The sequence below is a fragment of the Erpetoichthys calabaricus genome, chromosome 3, assembly GCF_900747795.2.
Source record: "Erpetoichthys calabaricus chromosome 3, fErpCal1.3, whole genome shotgun sequence".
NCBI classification, from domain to species: domain Eukaryota; kingdom Metazoa; phylum Chordata; class Cladistia; order Polypteriformes; family Polypteridae; genus Erpetoichthys; species Erpetoichthys calabaricus.
Window position 1 is genome coordinate 37,480,185 of NC_041396.2, and position 19,324 is coordinate 37,499,508.

Here is a 19,324-nt window from a genome sequence, read left to right on the forward strand (position 1 = left end):
ACAGAGGTAAACGCTGATGCCTGCAGGCTAGTCTAGTGCAGCGGCTGAATCCCAGGGACAGTGATGCTGCAGTGCTGCAGGGGTGGTGGCAGTGGTCATGAGCTGGCTACTCAACAAATGTACGGCACTGACTAATCAGCTACGGCGTGCTGGCAAATTGTACTGGGAAATGACTATAGCCGGTTGCGGTGTTTAATGAATATATGTCGCAGAATATAGTCAGCTCTGGCGTGCTTGGCAAATTTCACTGGAAATCAACTTTAGCCAGTTGCGGAGTTCAATTAATGTATGTCGCTGAATATACTCAGCTCCGGCGTGCTGGCAAATTGTACTGGGAACCGACTATAGCCAGTTCTGGCAGTTTAAGGGTTAATTAAAAGCAAATAACAATCCAGTCAAATTAAGCTTAATAAAAACAAAATTCAACCCTCACCTAAAAGAAAGAAAGAGAGTCAGCCAAAAAAGCAAATCTTTGAAGAAGCAAGGAAGGAAGTCATTTTCTCCGATATAGATATATTTATATATTTTCAAATGTTATTGATTAGATCCTGACATATTTTTAAAGTTTACTTAAACATAATGGGTTGGGATTCTTCCAGATGAGCAAGATAAGTCTATGTGCTAGTAGTGAGGTAAAGATAAATATGATTTGTTTGTGCTTGTCCTCTGTAAGCCCATCTGGGAGTCCACCAAACACAGCTGTTAATGAGTTACGAGTGATTGTGACACCAAAGCAGTCTGAGAGGCATTCAAAGATTTTTATCCAAAATGTTGTTAATTTGGTGCACGCCCAAAACATGTGGCCCAATGAGGCTGGAGCTCGATTGCAATGTTTACAGATTGAATCTTGCCCTGGAAATATTTTAAATAGTTTTAATCGAGATAAATGCACTAGATAGAAAATTTTAAGTTGAATAACTGATTGCTTTGCGCATATGGAGAGGCCATCTCTGCTGTCCTATGCAGGCAGCATGCGGGATTAAGAGCCATGCCAGACCAGGAACTAATCAACCTATTAAGACAGAGAGCCACCTTGTAGCCTAAACAAAATTCTCCTGCTTGTTCTGGTACAAGGATGCATTGAACTACAATAACAATCAGTTCTGACAGTGTGGTAAGAATATGAAATGTAGGGAACGCTGTTAAGGTCTACATAACAAAGAGGACCCTACCATTACAAAACACAGACCATCTTTATTAGTGATGATCAGGGTTGGGAAGTATACTCTAAAAAAGTATTTATATACTACTGAATATGCAGTCATTAATGTATTCAGATTGATATTCTGATTGAATACTCAAAATGTGTAAGTCATTCTGAATACTTTATGAATACCTTTCAAATACTTTCAGAATTTGATATGTAGTCTAAGTCATAGAAATGGTTTAACAAGTTAAACATGTTTAAATTAAATTGTTGAATCAGTGCTGTGCAAGGCCCATTTTGAGTTCTAGGTGGGGTAGACAGACACTGTTCCTCATTGTCCATAGCAGATAGTCGGCATTAGACTTTGATGATGTTGAAGCTCCTCCTCGGTGTCCAGTGAGTGCGCCCCTTCGGTAGCACAAACAGCACAGAATTCTGTACATACTGTAGTATACCACAGACTTTAAAGAGCATATACCCATTTGTATACATTTTACATTCTCACTCAGCGTGTAACACCACCCACTCAACATCATCAGAGTTTGACTCTTTCAGTCTCACTCAGTATGCGGAGAGCGCGCCCCTAACTTTCATAAATGGTGCCCCTCAGGTGATAGTGTCCATAGGTAGCCACCAATGTCACCTAGTGGATTGAACAGCTCTGACTTTAATCTCACATAAAATAGGTGCTCTGTTATTCTGTTAATTAAAAAACTGGGAAAACAATTTCTTCAGGAAACAATTATTAATAAAAGTTAATAAAAAATGACTGTAGCTCAGAGTATGTTTTAGCCATTTCACTTTCTCGAGTTATTCTTTTAAGAAACAAACTTACAGAAAAGCCAAGCAAAATAACCCCTTCTTCGGCCCGAGTTGCCTCAAAAGCTTGCATATTGTAATCTTTTTAGTTAGCCAATAAAAGGTGTCATTTTGCTTGGCTTTTCTCTACATTCATAATGGCTAACATGGTACAACACCCTAGTACTAAAGAAACAAACTTAAAATTATCATTAAAAAACAAAGTTAGGTTAAGTATTTTTCACATGGCATACTCACATGAAACTACCCTGCCAACTAAATAATTCACTAAAATATTAGTATTTGCCTGCGGTGGGTTGTGCCCGGTGTTGGCTGGGATTGGCTCCAGCAGACCCCCGTGACCCTGTGTTCGGATTCAGCGGGTTGGAAAATGGATGGATGGATTAGTATTTGCATATAACCTACACACATCCTCACATTCAATCAAGTGACATGCAACTTTTCAAAAGATGTAAGATTTCTATTATCTCATCTAGTGATAGCGCTTCATGCATCCTGTTAGCCTCTGAGGGATTACTTTGACCACTTAAATTGTTTTTGGAGCCATTTTGCCACAGAAACAAAGGATGCACCTGCCACTTTCAAAAGATCCCCAAATTCCTGGCGTCTGCTGTAATAAGAGGCAAATGCACGTACGTGTAACCTGCAAATGACATGCTCTGCATTGTATTACTCTGTCTTATCAGGTCTGAACTTAGTACAGAGCTCTACGCTGTAAAACATGTCAGTAAATTTAATGGTAAAAATACTGTACATGGTGAAAGTAAAACACCTTTTCTGAAAAAAACCTTACCTTATGTTCTACTGAAAATCACCTGTATATCTTAAACAATACATTTCATTATTTTTCACAGCCAAGTTCTGTAAAATCGATATTTTTCTACTTTCAAAATATGCTACATACCATTTACTGATACAATACAGTTACACTGAAAAAATCTCTGTTAATTTTACAGTGAAAAACTGTTAAATAGCAAAGGTAAACAACTGTAAAATGTAAAACAGTAAAGTGTTGTTACAGTAACACTGAAGTTATGATATTTGCATAAGGATATGCCCCCTTTTACCATATTGTTCCTGGTGAACTGCATATCTTTGAAAAGGAAGGAAAAAAACTTAAACAAAGTTAGCAGACTTATTTTATCCTGCATGCTGAAGGTTTTTTTGAGGTTATGGAAGCTGATTTATGGTGGGTTGTTTTCGATAAGCTGGCACACCTGTAGGACACCATACACCACAAAAGCAAACTTTTCTTCTCCACCAGACAATGTGCCATAACTTCCTTAAATATTGAATTGTTTTCAATGTGTATAATTAAATGATACGTGTTTGCTATTGGTTGTTCTTACTACTGATGCAAACTGTGTACTGGGGTTTAATCTTGACAATACTTTCTAATTGTTTATTGATTGGCATATGTGTCACAGTGCTTGGATTTCTGGTTATGGTTAAACATTCCCTTCTGTTGGAATGTGTTGCAAAGAAAAAATAGTTATTTACTGCAAAGTTATACCACAGACCTAAAAATACTGTCACTTTATTTATTATGGTAAAATTCTGGCAACCCAGCTGCCAGTACTTTGGCAAATATGTAACATTATTTTTTTACAGTGTATACCAAAATATATTGAATCAAACTGAGTTTAATAATCCTGAATGTATCTAATTCGCACAGCACTGGTGTTATAATGTTTGAATTTTAAACTTTTGCAATGATTTAAGGCAGAATTTATTTTTTGGTAACTGAACAGAAAATGCCAGTAAATAAATTTATTACATGCACATATGGTCAGATCATTCTTCATAAATGCTATGGTAAAATTCCACTAACCCAAGAAAATTATGCAATTTCTTGTTAAATGTGGGTGAAATCTCCTACAACTACCTCAAATGAAATTCAGCCCCTGAAGTCTGTGCCTAGAAGTGGCCTCCCCTTCAAGGGGGACAAAGGGAGCAGGTGTTCAGGGACCCTAACAGCATCCACAATCACACCCCACCATGCTTGTGGTTCCATTCTGAATGCTGAGACATAAAATTATCAGACAACTCAGTTCCACTAAGTCTGTGGTATCTGTTGATTCATCAATGACTATGGAATAATGATCAGCTCAAATGACTCTCGTACTGACTGAAGAAGTCAGTGAACATTTTTTAAGAGAAAAGACCAGAAGAAAGTCAGAAGTCAGAAACACAAGTGACAAGAGTCCAGAATGCTAACCAGAAATCAAAGTCAAAAACAAATCCACAAGAATTTAAGCACCAAAAGTGCTTGATGTTTATCCAGTCTCGTGTATGAAGCAATGACTCAGGTAACCTTTACTCCGGCATGCTGTTGAAGTCACCGCCATGCTATCCAAATGCATTATGGAACTGATTTTCATGGAAACTGCAACACAAAAGTCCCAACACTGTGGCACTGATTGGCAAAACAAAATGATGTCAAGACTGAGATTATTAAATTTTAAACTTTTAAATAAAGTTTCCAATCAAGAAAGTAATGTCAGACATAGATTCTTTGTGTGTGAAAACTTCAAAAATCATATATAATGTAATTTATAAACACATAGAGAATCCAGGAAATATTATAAAAAAAATTCAGTCAGGACAACACTGGATTTGTCACTATCAAGGTATATCTATTCACCAGATATGCCCACTCATTCATTCCCCTTTTGTGGCCACTGAATGACATTATGTCCAGGTACAGATGCTGGACACTGGATGTTTTGTCGTTTTATATATAGAGATATGGCTGACATATCCTATTGAAATGTATCACTGTTTAAACAAATCCACAAAAAATGCATAGCACATCGTGATTTTTGCAAGCACAGAAAGAGTAATAGGATGTAAAGATTTACAGTAGATTTGTTTAAATCAAACGCCAGTATCTTTCCATGGTTAATTTAATTGTTAAAATATGGGCAATTGACAACAAAGTTCAATTTATCTGAGTTAGAAGTTAAAGTTGACAGAGAAAATACTAAATAGATTCATAAATGACAATGATTCTGAACCACATCAGTTGAATGTGGCTGATTCCTTTTTGTTTATTATTATCAGCAGAAATAACAGTAATTAACAATTATACTCAAAACAACAATGACACTCATAAAAGTTTTCATCAGTTCATTCACCACCTGGTGCCTCTTCAATAAGGAATCCTTAATGTGACCTCAGGGGTGGCTGCCTTGTTGTTTCTGTTCAACACCTTGGCCTCCTGGAGGACCCTTCTCCAGTATAAAGAAGCAAAAACAGCAATGCCCGGACTGTGTAGTTTAGATATTTGCCACAATACCTCTAACAAAATTTAAATTCACTTGAACATTTTTATAAGTAAATATTGCAAGGAAATTCTTTGCTATCTGGTGAAAAGTAGACATTTAGTGGAACTTGAAAATCATCAGTATATGAGATTTATGGGATTTCAGCTCTTTATATTTTCTCTGACCAGGACCAGAGATGTGAAGGCACTGCCGGCCCAGAAAGCTCAGGTGAGTTAAACAGTGTCATGAAGTAAAAGAAATTTTTAAGATGATATTAACTATACCAAAATATATAAAGATACAGGCAGAACATAAAAACTCCACAAGGGGTGACATGGCCAACATTTGGACTCAGTCTCCTGGAGCTTCTAGTGCTAACTATTGTGTTGACCACATGTGGTATTTTTTGTATTAGTGTTTAAAAATGTTAGATGTTTTTATTTATTTATTTTTTACTTCCTCATATTCAATATGTCACTGTGCATACAGTACAATGAAGTTCTTGATTGTATGTTTCTTCAGAACAGTTGACACAATAATACAAAACCAGCTGACACAGACACACACAGTTTACACATATATATCTGAAGATTCAACACATTATTTATAATCTCATCATGATTTTTGACAGACATTACATTATCTTTCAATTTTTCACTTTCATAACTCTTGTTGAGCCACCCAACCTGGCCAGCCATTTTCACCCAGCACTTTATGTCAGAACCTCCTGGTCGCTCTCTCTGGTGCTAATTGGAGTAAAAGATCTTCAATTCCACTGTGTGCAGTGAATAAAACAGTGTCTTATTAAGGAATGGAATTCAATTCTGAAATGTCTTAGCCACTTTGTAAAAAATGTTACTGTCTTTGAAAATCCAATAAAAAAAGAATACAACTTATTTCTGTGCAGCGGTCTTCAGTGAATGCAGCAGAGCGCTGTGAACAGTTCTCAGCTAAAATACAAGTACAGATTATACTAATGACTAAACACAGAACTGGCACACATATAAATAGATTTGGTAAAACACACAAAGAACAAGGTAGACACTGATTAAAGATAAAATGGAAACCAAAAATATCTGCCCATTAATTAATTGATTAATTAATTGATGAAAATGCTGCTTCACTTTAAAGTGTTGGCCATCTTTTTTAAATTGATTTAATATTTTTCTGTTTGTTGATTTAACTGGCACCTTGGAAAGAAAGCTAATTTTATTTTAGGACTCATATGTTATATCAACGGGGCTTCTTAACCAGATAAACTGTCCAGATTTGCTTGACTTCAAGGCTAACTGATTACTGACACAGCATGTTAATTTGTTGACTTTAAGTTGGATATTTGAACTGAAGCAACCATTTAGAACACAAGAAACAACTTCACTCTGTCCCTCCTCATTTCTTAGTGACCAGGGGCCCCATGCATAACGCCGTGCGTAGAATTCGCACTATAACATGACGTAAGCACCAAAGCCGAAATGTGCTTACGCACAGAAAAATCCAGAAATCTATGCGTTCGCCAACTTCCGCGTTCTTCAGCTACATAAATCCCGCTCAGCGTGGAAATAAACGCACGTGCACGCGCTTGCTGTCCCGCCCCAACTCTTCCCAGACTTACGCCTCTTTGAATATGCAAAACAATATAAATAGCCCTTAAGCCCAGCATTCTGTGAAAAGGCAATGGCAAAAGTATGAGGAAAAATAGAAGAATTTCAGCGAATACCAAATGGAGGCAAAGAAAAACATACTATTTGTTGGTTTAAACAGTTATATAAGCAACAAAAGGAAGTTGATCGAGTGACATAGCGTGTCGGAGAAACTTGAAAGCTCAAGTTCACAAAGTCGCACAGTGCCCGAAATAAAAAAGTTGTCACATATCAAAGTCGGCATGAAAAGGCAAGTCGTAGCCCACCGTCTGAGTGTCATATGAAAGCTTATTAGTGTACAGTGAAAAAAAAGGCACCCAGTGTGAAAAAAAGCATGAAATGTCAACTTTAATCTCGAAATTTCCACTTTAATCACGTAGTTTATTTTGTCATTAAAGTAGAACGTCATAAACTTCATCTTAAAATCGTTTAATTTACTAGTTTCTCAAATCTCATCATAACTATAAAGTAGCACATTAAATGCTTTGTTCTGTATTTGATCTTATATGTGCTCTATGTGCCTGAATCACTATGTGCTCTTCCTCCGACAGGACACAGAATCCATTACGTTCGTAATATTACAGCTCTCTGAGTAATTAAAATACTGAGAAATATACGTGATATCATTTTCATGATGATATGAGTTAAAGCATGTTATTAAACATGGGAACACGGTGGTGCAGTGATTGTTCATGTCTTACAATAAGATGCTTGCTGCGCCATGCGCGGCCTTCAATGAAATGCTTTATTACAGAAGTACTGTCTCTTTCAAACGTACTAACCCCCAATTCCTGTCCTTACTTTTCTTTCTCCAAATACCGAATCGCCACACAATCAGCTCTGTAATAGACGTTAAGCCATCTGTAAGCTTAGAACGGCGATTCTTCAAAACGCTTAAGAAACATCGAAATATATTCGTAATGTTTAATTATTCTATCCATCTATCCTTCCAGTGTCGCGCCAGCCACAGCATGAAAACAGCACGCGGCAGGAACAATCCATGAACGGAGCTCAAGCTCCATGTAGTTAAAGTTAGTTTTATCTGCATAATATAATCAACATATTTTGTTGCATTTCATCTTAAAAATGATATCGTCATCATATGTAAATACGCGCTTTATAAAGTGGCTCAGGATGTGCAATATTATAACTATCATAAGTACAATTACCTCACGGTAACTTGCAAGTACAAACAGTTCTACAAGGAGCACTTGAGCCACCGTCGTGGATGTGGATCTAAGAAAGGGTAACCACACAGGAACAGTAGCACTGCTTTGACGCTGGGTGCCGCCAATCTGCAAAACCTAACGGATAACTTGCGTACGACAGGGTATGAGGTACTGTGGAACATGAGGCCCCAGGATTGATTACATTTATATTTACATTTATTTTCTTAGCAGACTCTTTTATCCTAAACGACTTAAAAAAGAGGTCAGCATAATCGCATAAACATCAGTCTACAGACCGTTTGGGAACAAATATTACAGGACAAGGGTACAAAATTGATCACCAAAAGTGATGAATCATAACAAAATAGAAGCAAGTTAACACTTTCTAGATTATAAAATCCAACAGCTAATATTAGCTAGGCAGACATTTACCAAACAAGAGAGTCTTCAAACACTTGTTAAAACATTGCGTAAGTCAGAGTGGAGGTGGGAAGCTCACTCCATCAGCTTGGAACTACACATAAAAAGAGTGTGCTTTGAGACTTGGTGCCACACAGAGGTGTCATCACTTGATGCCATTGATCAGCAGATCTGTGTGGTTGAGAAGGAGCATAACTCCTCACAAGTGTTTCCTTATATATATCTGCTGTCCCATTGACTACTCTGTAGGTAAATATCAAGGATTTGGACTTCCCTCTATAGAGAGCACAATGTGGTCATCTGAAAAGAGGAGTGACACATGCCAGCCTCATCTGGTTGGCAGATGTAATTTAATGTTAGTAAATGTAAAGTATTACACATAGGAAATAAAAAGTGTTACATTTGAATACACGATGGGCGGTCTGAAAACCGAGATTACACATTATGAGAAGGATTTAGGAGTCATAGTGGACTCGGAGCTATCGACTTTCCAACAGTGTTCAGAAGCCATTAAGAAGGCAAACAGAATGTTCAGTTATATAGCGCCCTGATGTGTGGAGTACAAGTACAAGGAGGTTGTGCTCAAACTTTATAACACACTGGTGAGGCCTCATCTGGAGTACTGTGTGCAGTTTTGTTCTCTAGGCTACAAAAACAACATACCAGCACTAGAAAAGGTCCAGAGAAAAGAAACTAGGCTGATTCCAGAGCTACAAGGGATGAATTATGAGGAAAAGAGCGGAGCCTTTACAGTTTAAGCAAAAGAAGAATAAGACATAACATGATTGAAGTGTTTAAAATTATGAAGGGAATTAGTCCAGTGGATCGGGACTGTTATTTTAAATTTAGTTCATCAAGAACACGGGTACATAGTTGGAACCTTGTTAAGGGTAAATTTCACACATTAGGAAGTTTTTCTTTATACAAAGAACGATAGACACTTGGAATAAGTTACCGAGTAGTGTTGTAGACAGTAAGACTTTAGGGACTTTCAAAACTTGATTTGCTGTTTTTTTGGAAGAAATAAGTGGACAGGACTGGTGAGCTTTGTTGGGCTCAATGGCCTGTTCTCGTCCAGGTTGTTCTAATGTTCTACCAGTTGCCTTATTATCCCAGCCCCAAACAACTCAGTCCATCCATATAAATCAAAAGTAGCACACAGTTTATTTTAAAGGGTTGACACTAATCTCACACATTCAGATGCCTGTGTTTAATACCAGATCTTGTCTCTTGACGTGTAAAGTTTGCATGCTCTCCAGAGATTTGTGCAGGTGGCCTCCAGGTCTTTTACAGCAGCAATTCTTAGCCTGCTTCATCTGTAAGGGAAAAAATATAATAAATAAACTCAAAACAGAGGTTCCAGACATGGAAGTCAAATAAGAATGAATTTCTAGAACTGATTTTGAGTTAGCCACAGTAATGCAGAAGTAATAAGCACATGTAAGAATTTCGCTGTACTCTGTACTTGTGATTATAATGACCATATAAACCTAGACATTGGCATTATTTAAGTGTAGAGTGGACAACAATGGAATGACATCCCCTCCAGGATTGGTCCTTTCCCTGCACCCTGTCCTTCAAGGACAGACCGAACCTTGGAAAAGCAAGCTGAGGAGACAGAATCATGTAGCTATACTAATCACTGGATGGGAATTCTTCTTTTATGTAACAATTGAGCATACATTGCTCATTAAATATTAAATCAGCACTGTAAATAATGGCTTCATTTACTGTACAGTGAATATCAAAAATGTTCCACATAAAACAGAAATTTTATATAAAGCTTTCTGTCACAAGCAGTTTGCAAGGTGATATTTTTAATTCTGACTAACTATCTTGATGAACCACTAAATTGACTTTTATCCAACAGAACATACTTCTTCACAATGGCTTTGTGACGCGCTCCTCTACACAGGCCAGTGTTAGTCAAACTCGGTGACCATGACCATCCATCACTTTGTTTAGCAGATTACCTCCAAAAATAGTTCCTTTTCAGGTATTTTTGCATTAAACTGTTTTTAAATTGTGTATGTTGTCACATGTGTGCTTGAGGGTCACCTTCTAGGTTCTATAGAGGTAAGTACTACCACCCCAGGGCACGAGGGAGCTCTGTTGCTGACAATGTTGTCTCTTTTTCCACCCAGATCCCAGTGAAACCACACAGTGAGGGCGACTGACTGCACCCCTTCTGGTCTATTGACTATAAAACCAAGATGTTCCTTGATAATGCTAGGAAAGGCTCTAGAACTATGTAATGCTGAAATGGGCACTCGATGTATGGATCAACAAATGAATGCATGCTCAGTATGCTTTAGGATGTTTATTTTAAATTTACAGCATGATTGTGCTCTATACTGCCAGTGTGGGGTGAGGCTCCCCAGTATGCAGTCAAGAAATGAGGATAGCACCACACCATTCTTAAACCTATTTAATCCAATTCAGTTTCATTGGAGGCCAAAGCCTATCACAGCAGCAACCAGCCCAGAACAGGCTACCAGTCCATCACAGGGCATACTCATAAACATCCACACTCACATGCAGCGAATTTTGAATTGTCAGGTAACATAACCTGCACATCTTGGGGAGAAAAACTAACAAAGACATGGATGAAACAGACAAACTCAACATTAACAATAAATTACCAGGTGTGAGATGCAGCTCCACTAGATCCATGAAGCTAAACTCTGTGCCATTATGGTGTCATTTTTCAGACGTATATAGAATACCTGGTGGTGTGTGCTGAAATCTTAAAACCCTACTGCCATGTGTACAACTAACTGCCTGTATGGAATGTAAATATTCTTATGTCTGGATGGCTTTTCTACTGGACAAGACTTTTCCTCACATAGTCTGTTATATTAATTGTAAGCACTAATTTGATTACTCTAAAATTGGATGTCCTAAAATCCATTGAAACCCAGTGCAACTTTACATTCTGCCTTGAACCTAGAAATTCTGGGAAAAAAAGAAGTGGTTACAGAAAATGGATGGATGGTTATTTAAGATGAAGTTCACACTATAATTTGAATACAGACAAACCTCAAGCTAAATACTGAGATATCAGTTTAGATGCATTCCATGATTGCTAGTTTGGAAGCTACAAAGCTCTTTGTAAATTCTACAAGTAACCCTGTGATGTTTTCCACTTGTTCTTGCAGCTTGTCAACTCTCACAATGCCCCCTGTGGACACGAGAGCTGCAATTCGACCCTACGCTTTCCTTCTGCTGACTGTCATTGGCATTCCATCCAATCTGGCCGTCTGCTTTGCCTTCTTACGTGCCCTACGCAATGACAGAAGATTGCTGACTGCAGACATCATCCTGTGTCATCTCACCTTTTCTAACCTAATGCTTGGCTGCACGCGTGGGATTCCCCAGACGCTACACACATTTGGCTACAAACTGAAGTTTACCGACCTTGATTGTAAATTAATCATCTTGTCTTTCCGCTCATTCAGGGGCCTCTCCATTAGTCTAACATGCCTGCTAAGTACGTATCAGGCTGTGGTGATCTCTCCTGCCTCCTCCAAACTTGACACACTGAAGTCACAAATTCCCAGGTTCCTGACACTTACTGTGACATTGCTGTATGTGTTCTACTTTGTGTCAGGTATCAGTACTTCCATCCATGGTGTTGCGAACCTTGTTAACAACACTATGCCTCCATACACATTTAACTTTGAATTCTGCTATGCCACCTTCTACACATTCACAGCATTTTTTGGGATTGGCATGGCAGTCATGATGAGAGATCTTGTGTTTATAGTGCTGATGACCATCATGAGCGGATACATCTTACTGCTTCTCTACCGACACAGCAAGAAGGTGAAGAGCATCCGATCATCAGATCGTGCACAGCTAGGAGCCCGAGCTGAAGTGAAAGCATCTCGTGCTGTGGTTACTCTCGTCACTATCTATGTGGTCTTCTTTGGCATTGATTGTGTCATGTGGCTGTACTCGATTTCAGTTGTGTGGGTTGAGCCCCTCATTTCTGACATAAGAATGTACTTCACCATGCTCTATAGTTCAGTGTGCCCCATTGTGATCATTGCCACTAATCCCAAAGTTCAGGCCAAACTTAGGGTCTATATGCCAGAAAGGAGAACTCATTCAGTGGAAACCCTCAGCTCCACAGTTTAAAATGCCTTTAATTCTGCAAATGTAAAACATTACACAGTATGTACAATCATTAATTGTTATTTTTCAGTCTAGTAAATAAAATTGCAAAACATATGGAGGTGTGGATTATGGTGTTAATGTGGAAGTGAATTAAGGATTCTTCCAGGGGTTCTCTACCACTGTAAAAATGGAAGCAGAAATTGGGTTAGCTATTGTGTTCCACCTTTAGTCTTTGCCCTGAGACACTCCTCAGGCTCACATCTGTGACACTATGCATTTCCTAAGCTCAGAAATGGTGTACACCAGAACCTGTAGAGGAGAAATGGACACAAATGCAGAAATCAACACCAAGTCATCACATGATACACTCATCCATGAAGGGTTCATATAGAACGAGCAGTTAAAATTTCTTTTGGAGAGGACAAGAAAGTAAAAAGCTATGTGAATATGAGGAATATATACAAACCTAACACAGTCAGTGACTGGTCTAGGCAATCCTCAGTCCTTGGAGCTAAGAGGTGACAACATTAACTACCATACCATGACCTGTGTTTTTTCTAAAAATGCACAAAATCAATAGACGTCAATTGACATTCTGGGCCATACTTGTTTAGTGAGAGGTGTGAGGCTCACCCCTGTTGGGGACAGGAGGTCGCCACATGTTATGAATAAAGCTATTGTAATATGAACAAGTCCTTTTAGGGTTTGCAGGGACAGATGGCATCATTAGCAGAAACTCTAACATGGTGTCCCTGGTCCAAAAGAAGACCAGCCTTGAAACAGAAGTAATTCTGACAGGAAATGTTAACACGTGGGGATGTAAAAGACCTTTTTGGACAGATAGCTTGGAGTCAGGATTGTACATGTTTGCAAGAGGAGGAGAAGCAGGGATTGCATAAAAAGTATGAAAGGTATTTAGAGTAGTGGTAGTTGTTACTGTTATGTTTAGTTGTAATAGGCACCTTAGATTGAAACTGAGAGGCAAAACCTGTGTAGGTAAGTCCAGTGAGGTTGTTAGATTTCTATTTGTTTTTCCAATGTGTAATTTGCTCCCTAATGCCATTTCTCCCTTGTGTGTAATAAAACCACCCTTTTTGTACTTTTCTTTTCATCCTTACTCTGTATTAAGGAAAAGGACATGCACCCTATTGGCCAGACAGGAAATAAACAGACGTCAGTTTGAGAAGGCAAATCACACATAACTGTCAGAGAAGACAATGTGATTAAGTGATTCTGTCCTCTGATTCATCACCTTTAGCATCACCAATCCATCTTCAGTATCTATTCTGTAGCATGTTACATCCATCCATCCATCCATCCATCTGTCTGTCTATCCACCAGATATGCCTGCCCTTTCTTTCCTCTGTTCACCAGACATTGTAGACCTCTTGTGGCCACTGAAAGACATTATGCCCAGGTACAGATGCTGGCCACTGGATATTTCGGCGTTTTATATATAGAGAGCTATGGCTGAGATATCCTATTGAAATGTATCACTGTTTAAACAAATCCACAAAAAATGCATAGCACATTGTGATTTTTGCAAGCACAGAAAGAGTGATCACATGTAAAGACAAACAGAAGATTTGTTTAAAAGAAGCGTCAGTATCATTCAATAAATTAATTATTAAAATATAGGTAATCAACAACAAAGTTAATTTTATCTGAGTTAGAAGCTAAATTTGACAGAGAAAATACTAAATGGAGTCATAAATGACAATGATTCTGAATCACATCAGTTGAATGTGGCTGATTCCTTTTTGTTTATTATTATCAGCAGAAATAACAGTAATTAACAATTATACTCAAAAGAGCAACGACACTCATAAAAGTTTTCATCAGTTCATTCACCACCTGGTGCCTCTTCAATAAGGAATCCTTAATGTGACCTCAGGGGTGGCTGCCTTGTTGTTTCTGTTCAACACCTTGGCCTCCTGGAGGACCCTTCTCCAGTATAAAGAAGCAAAAACAGCAACACCTGGCCTGTGCAATTTAGCTATTTGCTGCAATACCTCTAATAAAATTTAAATTCACTTGAACATTTTTTATAATTAAATATTGCAAGGAAATTCTTTGCTATCTGTTGAAAAGTAGACATTTAGTGGAACTTGGAAATCATCAGTTTACGAGACTTATGGGATTTCAGCTCTTTATATTTTCTCTGACCAGGACCAGAGATGTGAAGGCACTGCCGGCCCAGAAAGCACAGGTGAGTTCAACAGTGTCATGAAGTAAAAGAATTTAAGACAATATTAACTGTACCAAAATATATAAAGATACAGGCAGAACATAAAAACTCCACAAGGGGTGACATGGCCAACATTTGGACTCAGTCTCCTGGAGCTTCTAGTGCTAACTATTATGTTGACCACATGTAGTATTTTTTGTATTAGTGTTTAAAAATGTTAGATGTTTTTATTTTTTTTTTTTACTTCCTCATATTCAAATATGTCACTCTGCGTACAGTACAATGAAGTTCTTGATTGCATGTTTCTTCAGAACAGTTGACAATAATACAAAACCAACAGTTGACACAGACACACACAGTTTACACATATATATCTGAAGATTCAACACATTATTTATAATCTCATCGTGATTTTTGACAGACATTGTATTTTCTTTCAAATTTTCACCTTCATAACTCTCAACATGGACAGCCATTTTCACCCAGCACTTTATGTCAGAACCTCCTGGTCGCTCTCTCTGGTGCTAACTGGAGTGAGTAAAAGATCTTCAATTCCACTGTGTGCAGTGAATAAAACAATGTCTTATTAAGGAATGGAATTCAATTCTGAAATGTCTTAGTCACTTTATAAAAAATATTACTGTCTTTGAAAATCCAATAAAAAAGAATACAACTTATTTCTGTGCGGCGGTCTTCAGTGAATGCAGCAGAGCGCTGTGAACAGTTCTCAGCTAAAATACAAGTACAGATTATACGAATTACTAAACACAGAACTGGTACACATATAAATAGATTTGGTAAAACACACAAAGAACAAGGTAGAAACTGATTAAAGATAAATGGAAACCAAAAAAATCTGCCCATTAATTAATTGATTAATTAATTGATGAAAATGCTGCTTCACTTTAAAGTGTTGGCCATCTTTTTAAATTGATTTAATGTTTTTCTGTTTTTTGATTTAACTGGCACCTTGGAAGGAAAGCTAATTTTATTTTAGGACTCATATGTTATATCAACGGGGCTTCTTAACCAGATAAACTGTCCAGATTTGCTTGACTTCAAGGCTAACTGATTACTGACATGGCATGTGATTTTGTTGACTGTAAGTTTACAGTCACAAGAACACAAGTGTTCTGGTTCTAATTGTTTTTGCAAACCTTTGTAATCCTAATATAAAAATCCTAATGCTACTGCTGCAAGCAGGAAGCCATGTGACAGGAGGCAGGAAGTAGGAAGTGAGTGCAGCAGCAGTAAGCATGGTGTGTTTATTACCTCTGTGTTTGTACTCTCAAACAATCCTTCGCCATCCTGCTTAGTTAGCCCTTGTGAAGGCATTCCCTGTAAGTTCTCTTTTTTCTAGTTTTATAGTCTTTGTTTAAGTAACTTTGGTTAAGGAGTGTCAAAGTAAATGTTGTATTTCATTACATAAATTTACTGAGCCTTTGGCTGTTAAGCTCTTAGTTATAAATGCTGCTGTATTTACTCAATGTTACTTATACAAGTACTTATTAGTGTTTGTTTGTATTTGTATTTACAGTTTCACACCATTTTTGTAATTAAACATTCTCTACATCACTTCGTGGTTCCGGGAATTATTGCATGAAGGTGTTTAGCTTGCTGGATAATTGAACAGGAGATTCAGTGAGGCCAGTACAGTGAAAAGGGAGACCTATAAGCAAGATTGTTCAGTGGCTCTGACTCCATTGTCTTATAAGGCATCTTAAGGCAGAAATAACAGCGCAGTAATTTGCTCAAGAATTGCTAGAGGAGTTACAGTTACTACATTGTCCAGTTGTCCATGTAAAATGGAGTTTCAAGAATTGGAAGTTAGATCTGTTGCTTGTCGTTCGACTAAATCTTCTGCTGTTTCAAATGTCAGTGTAGCAGCAGCCAAAGCACGTGCTAAGGCAGAAGCTGCCCAAGCTAGAGCTGCCTTTTCAAAGAAGGAGATTGAACTTAGAATGGAAAAGGCCCGTCTAGAAGCCACGTTAGATGCTCTGGAGAAAGAGAGAGAGGCAGAGGCTGCGCTGGCTGAAGCAGCTGTGATGGAGGCTGCAGTTGCAAACTTAGAGGCCGCAGAAATTGAACTCGGATCCCAGTTACTGCCAGCACAGAGCCCACAGCAGCGTACTGAACAGTATGTAAATGAGCATAGCGGCAGGCATTCATTCAGGGAAGGATGTTTGAATAATGGCCCCATTCCTGACATGTGTGTCCTCAACCTGGTAGCAGATGAAAATATAGCCAGAGAAGAAGCAAGCTATCTGGCATCAGGTCATCCTGCAGATACTACTGTACACAATAAAGAGTCTCCTTTAAGGCAAAGGAGCCATCCTACCCTTTTAAGTAATCAGCCAAGCAGTGCTCGGAGCCTGCCTGTGCTAACACCTTGCCCCAGTCGTTATAACCACCACATGGATGAAACTGCTGGACACTCTCGTGACCATGCCTCATCAGATTTAGCAAGGTATCTGGTACGAAGCCAACTGATATCATCCGGACTAAATAAGTTTGATGACCGGCCCGAGAATTATTTGGCCTGGAAATTCACATTCCTTAATGCCATAGAGACATTGGGTCTTACAGCGGGAGAAGAGATAGATTTATTGATTAAATGGCTTGGGACAGAATCTGCAGAACATGCGCGTCGCATCAAGTCAGCGAATGTGCGGAACTTGTCTATTGGGCTGCAGCGCATTTGGGAGAGATTGGAGGAGATTTATGGGTCACCAGAAGCCATAGAAAGTGCTCTGCTTGCAAAACTGGACAATTTTCCTAAAATATTACTAAAAGAACACCAAAAGCTTAGGGAACTGAGTGATTTACTGTCTGAGGTTGAGGCTGCAAAACGAGATGGTTTTTTAGCAGGGTTTTCCTACTTGGACACTGCTAGAGGTGTTAACCCAATAGTAGAAAAGCTCCCATATGCGCTTCAGGAGAAGTGGATGATGCAGGGCTCCCGCTATAAGCAAGAACACAAGGTCACCTTTCCCCCATTTTCCTTCTTTTTGCAGTTCATACGCGGTGAAGCTAAGGCACGTAATGACCCCAGCTTTACTCTCCCCTCCTCCACTGTTAACCCAAACAAGAGAGAGAGATTCGTCGAGAGTCACAGTAATGCCCGTAAGCCAGTGTCTGTACACAAAACAGATATTACTCCCTGTTCCAATTCCCCAGCCAATGATGACCCAGATAGACAATGTCCAGTTCATCGCAAACCTCACCCCCTGAGAAAGTGCAGAGGCTTTAGAGAGATGCCCCTCGATGAACGGAAAAGAATATTAAAAACACATAACATCTGTTTCAAATGCTGCGCATCAACCAAACATGTTGCCAGATGTTGTGAAACAAGTGTCAAATGTTCTGAATGTGAGAGTGACAGGCATTCAGCTGCCCTCCATCCAGGCCCAGCTCCTTGGCTGTCCAAGTCCCCTTCTCCCCTCGCACAGCATGGCGGGGAGAAGAAAGAAGCAGCAGATGACGCTATTACGTCCAAATGCACTGAGGTGTGTGGTGAAGGCTTTAGTGGGAAATCCTGTGCAAAAATATGCCTTGTGAATGTTTATCCAGCCAGTGACCGCAGCAAAAGCAGGAGGATGTATGCCATGCTGGATGACCAAAGCAATAGGTCCCTAGCTCGGCCAGATTTTTTTGACATTTTCAACATAGATGGACCTTCAGCTGCATATACATTGAAAACCTGCTCTGGAATAGCTGAGACTACTGGCAGGCGAGCGGTTGGTTATATCATAGAGTCATTAGATGAAAAAGTAAGTCTTCCTTTGCCCATACTCCTAGAATGCGATATGATCCCTGACAACAGGGATGAAATTCCTACTCCAGAAGCTGCTCACAATCACCATCACCTCAAGGCAATTGCCCATGAAATACCACCTCGTGATACAGAAGCAGCAATTCTGCTGTTGCTGGGAAGGGACATGTTAAGGGTGCATAAAGTCCGTAAGCAGATCAATGGGCCCCATGATGCAGCATATGCCCAAAAATTGGACTTGGGCTGGGTAATAATTGGTGATGTGTGCCTGGGTGGTACACACAGGCCTTCAGAGGTCACTAGCATGAAAACTTACATACTGGATAATGGCAGGCCAAGTCTCTTTCACCCATGCGAGAGCCATATGATGGTCAAAGAGAGGTTCATCCCTTCTGAGCAGCACCAACTCTTTTGCCGCATTCCCAGTGAAAGCCATCTGACTGGAGCAAATGGGGAGAAACTTGGACAATCGGTTTTCTACCAAACAAAAAGTGATCACAAACTTGCACCTTCTATGGAAGATCTTTTGTTTCTCAAAACTATATTGAATGAATTCTTCCAAGACTCCAGCAACAGCTGGGTGGCCCCACTTCCTTTTCGCAAAGCACGTAGGCAATTGCCTAATAATCGTGTATATGCTATGAATCGTTTTAGATCTCTAAGCCGCACCCTTGAGAAACATCCAGAGATGAAAGCTCATTTTCTAGAATTCATGAAAAGGATGTTGGATAGCTGTCATGCAGAGCTTGCGCCTCCGGTTCAAGAAGGTAAGGAGTACTGGTAT

General features: G+C 39.0%; 1 protein-coding gene across 1 annotated transcript; it reads left to right on the plus strand.

Annotated features, from left to right (window-relative positions):
• Positions 1 to 11,635: 11,635 nt before the first annotated feature.
• LOC114649262 (olfactory receptor class A-like protein 1) lies at positions 11,636 to 12,601 on the plus strand. The gene has a single exon (XM_028798764.1). The coding sequence runs from the start codon at positions 11,636 to 11,638 to the stop codon at positions 12,599 to 12,601; it is 966 nt and encodes a 321-aa protein (XP_028654597.1).
• Positions 12,602 to 19,324: the final 6,723 nt, after the last annotated feature.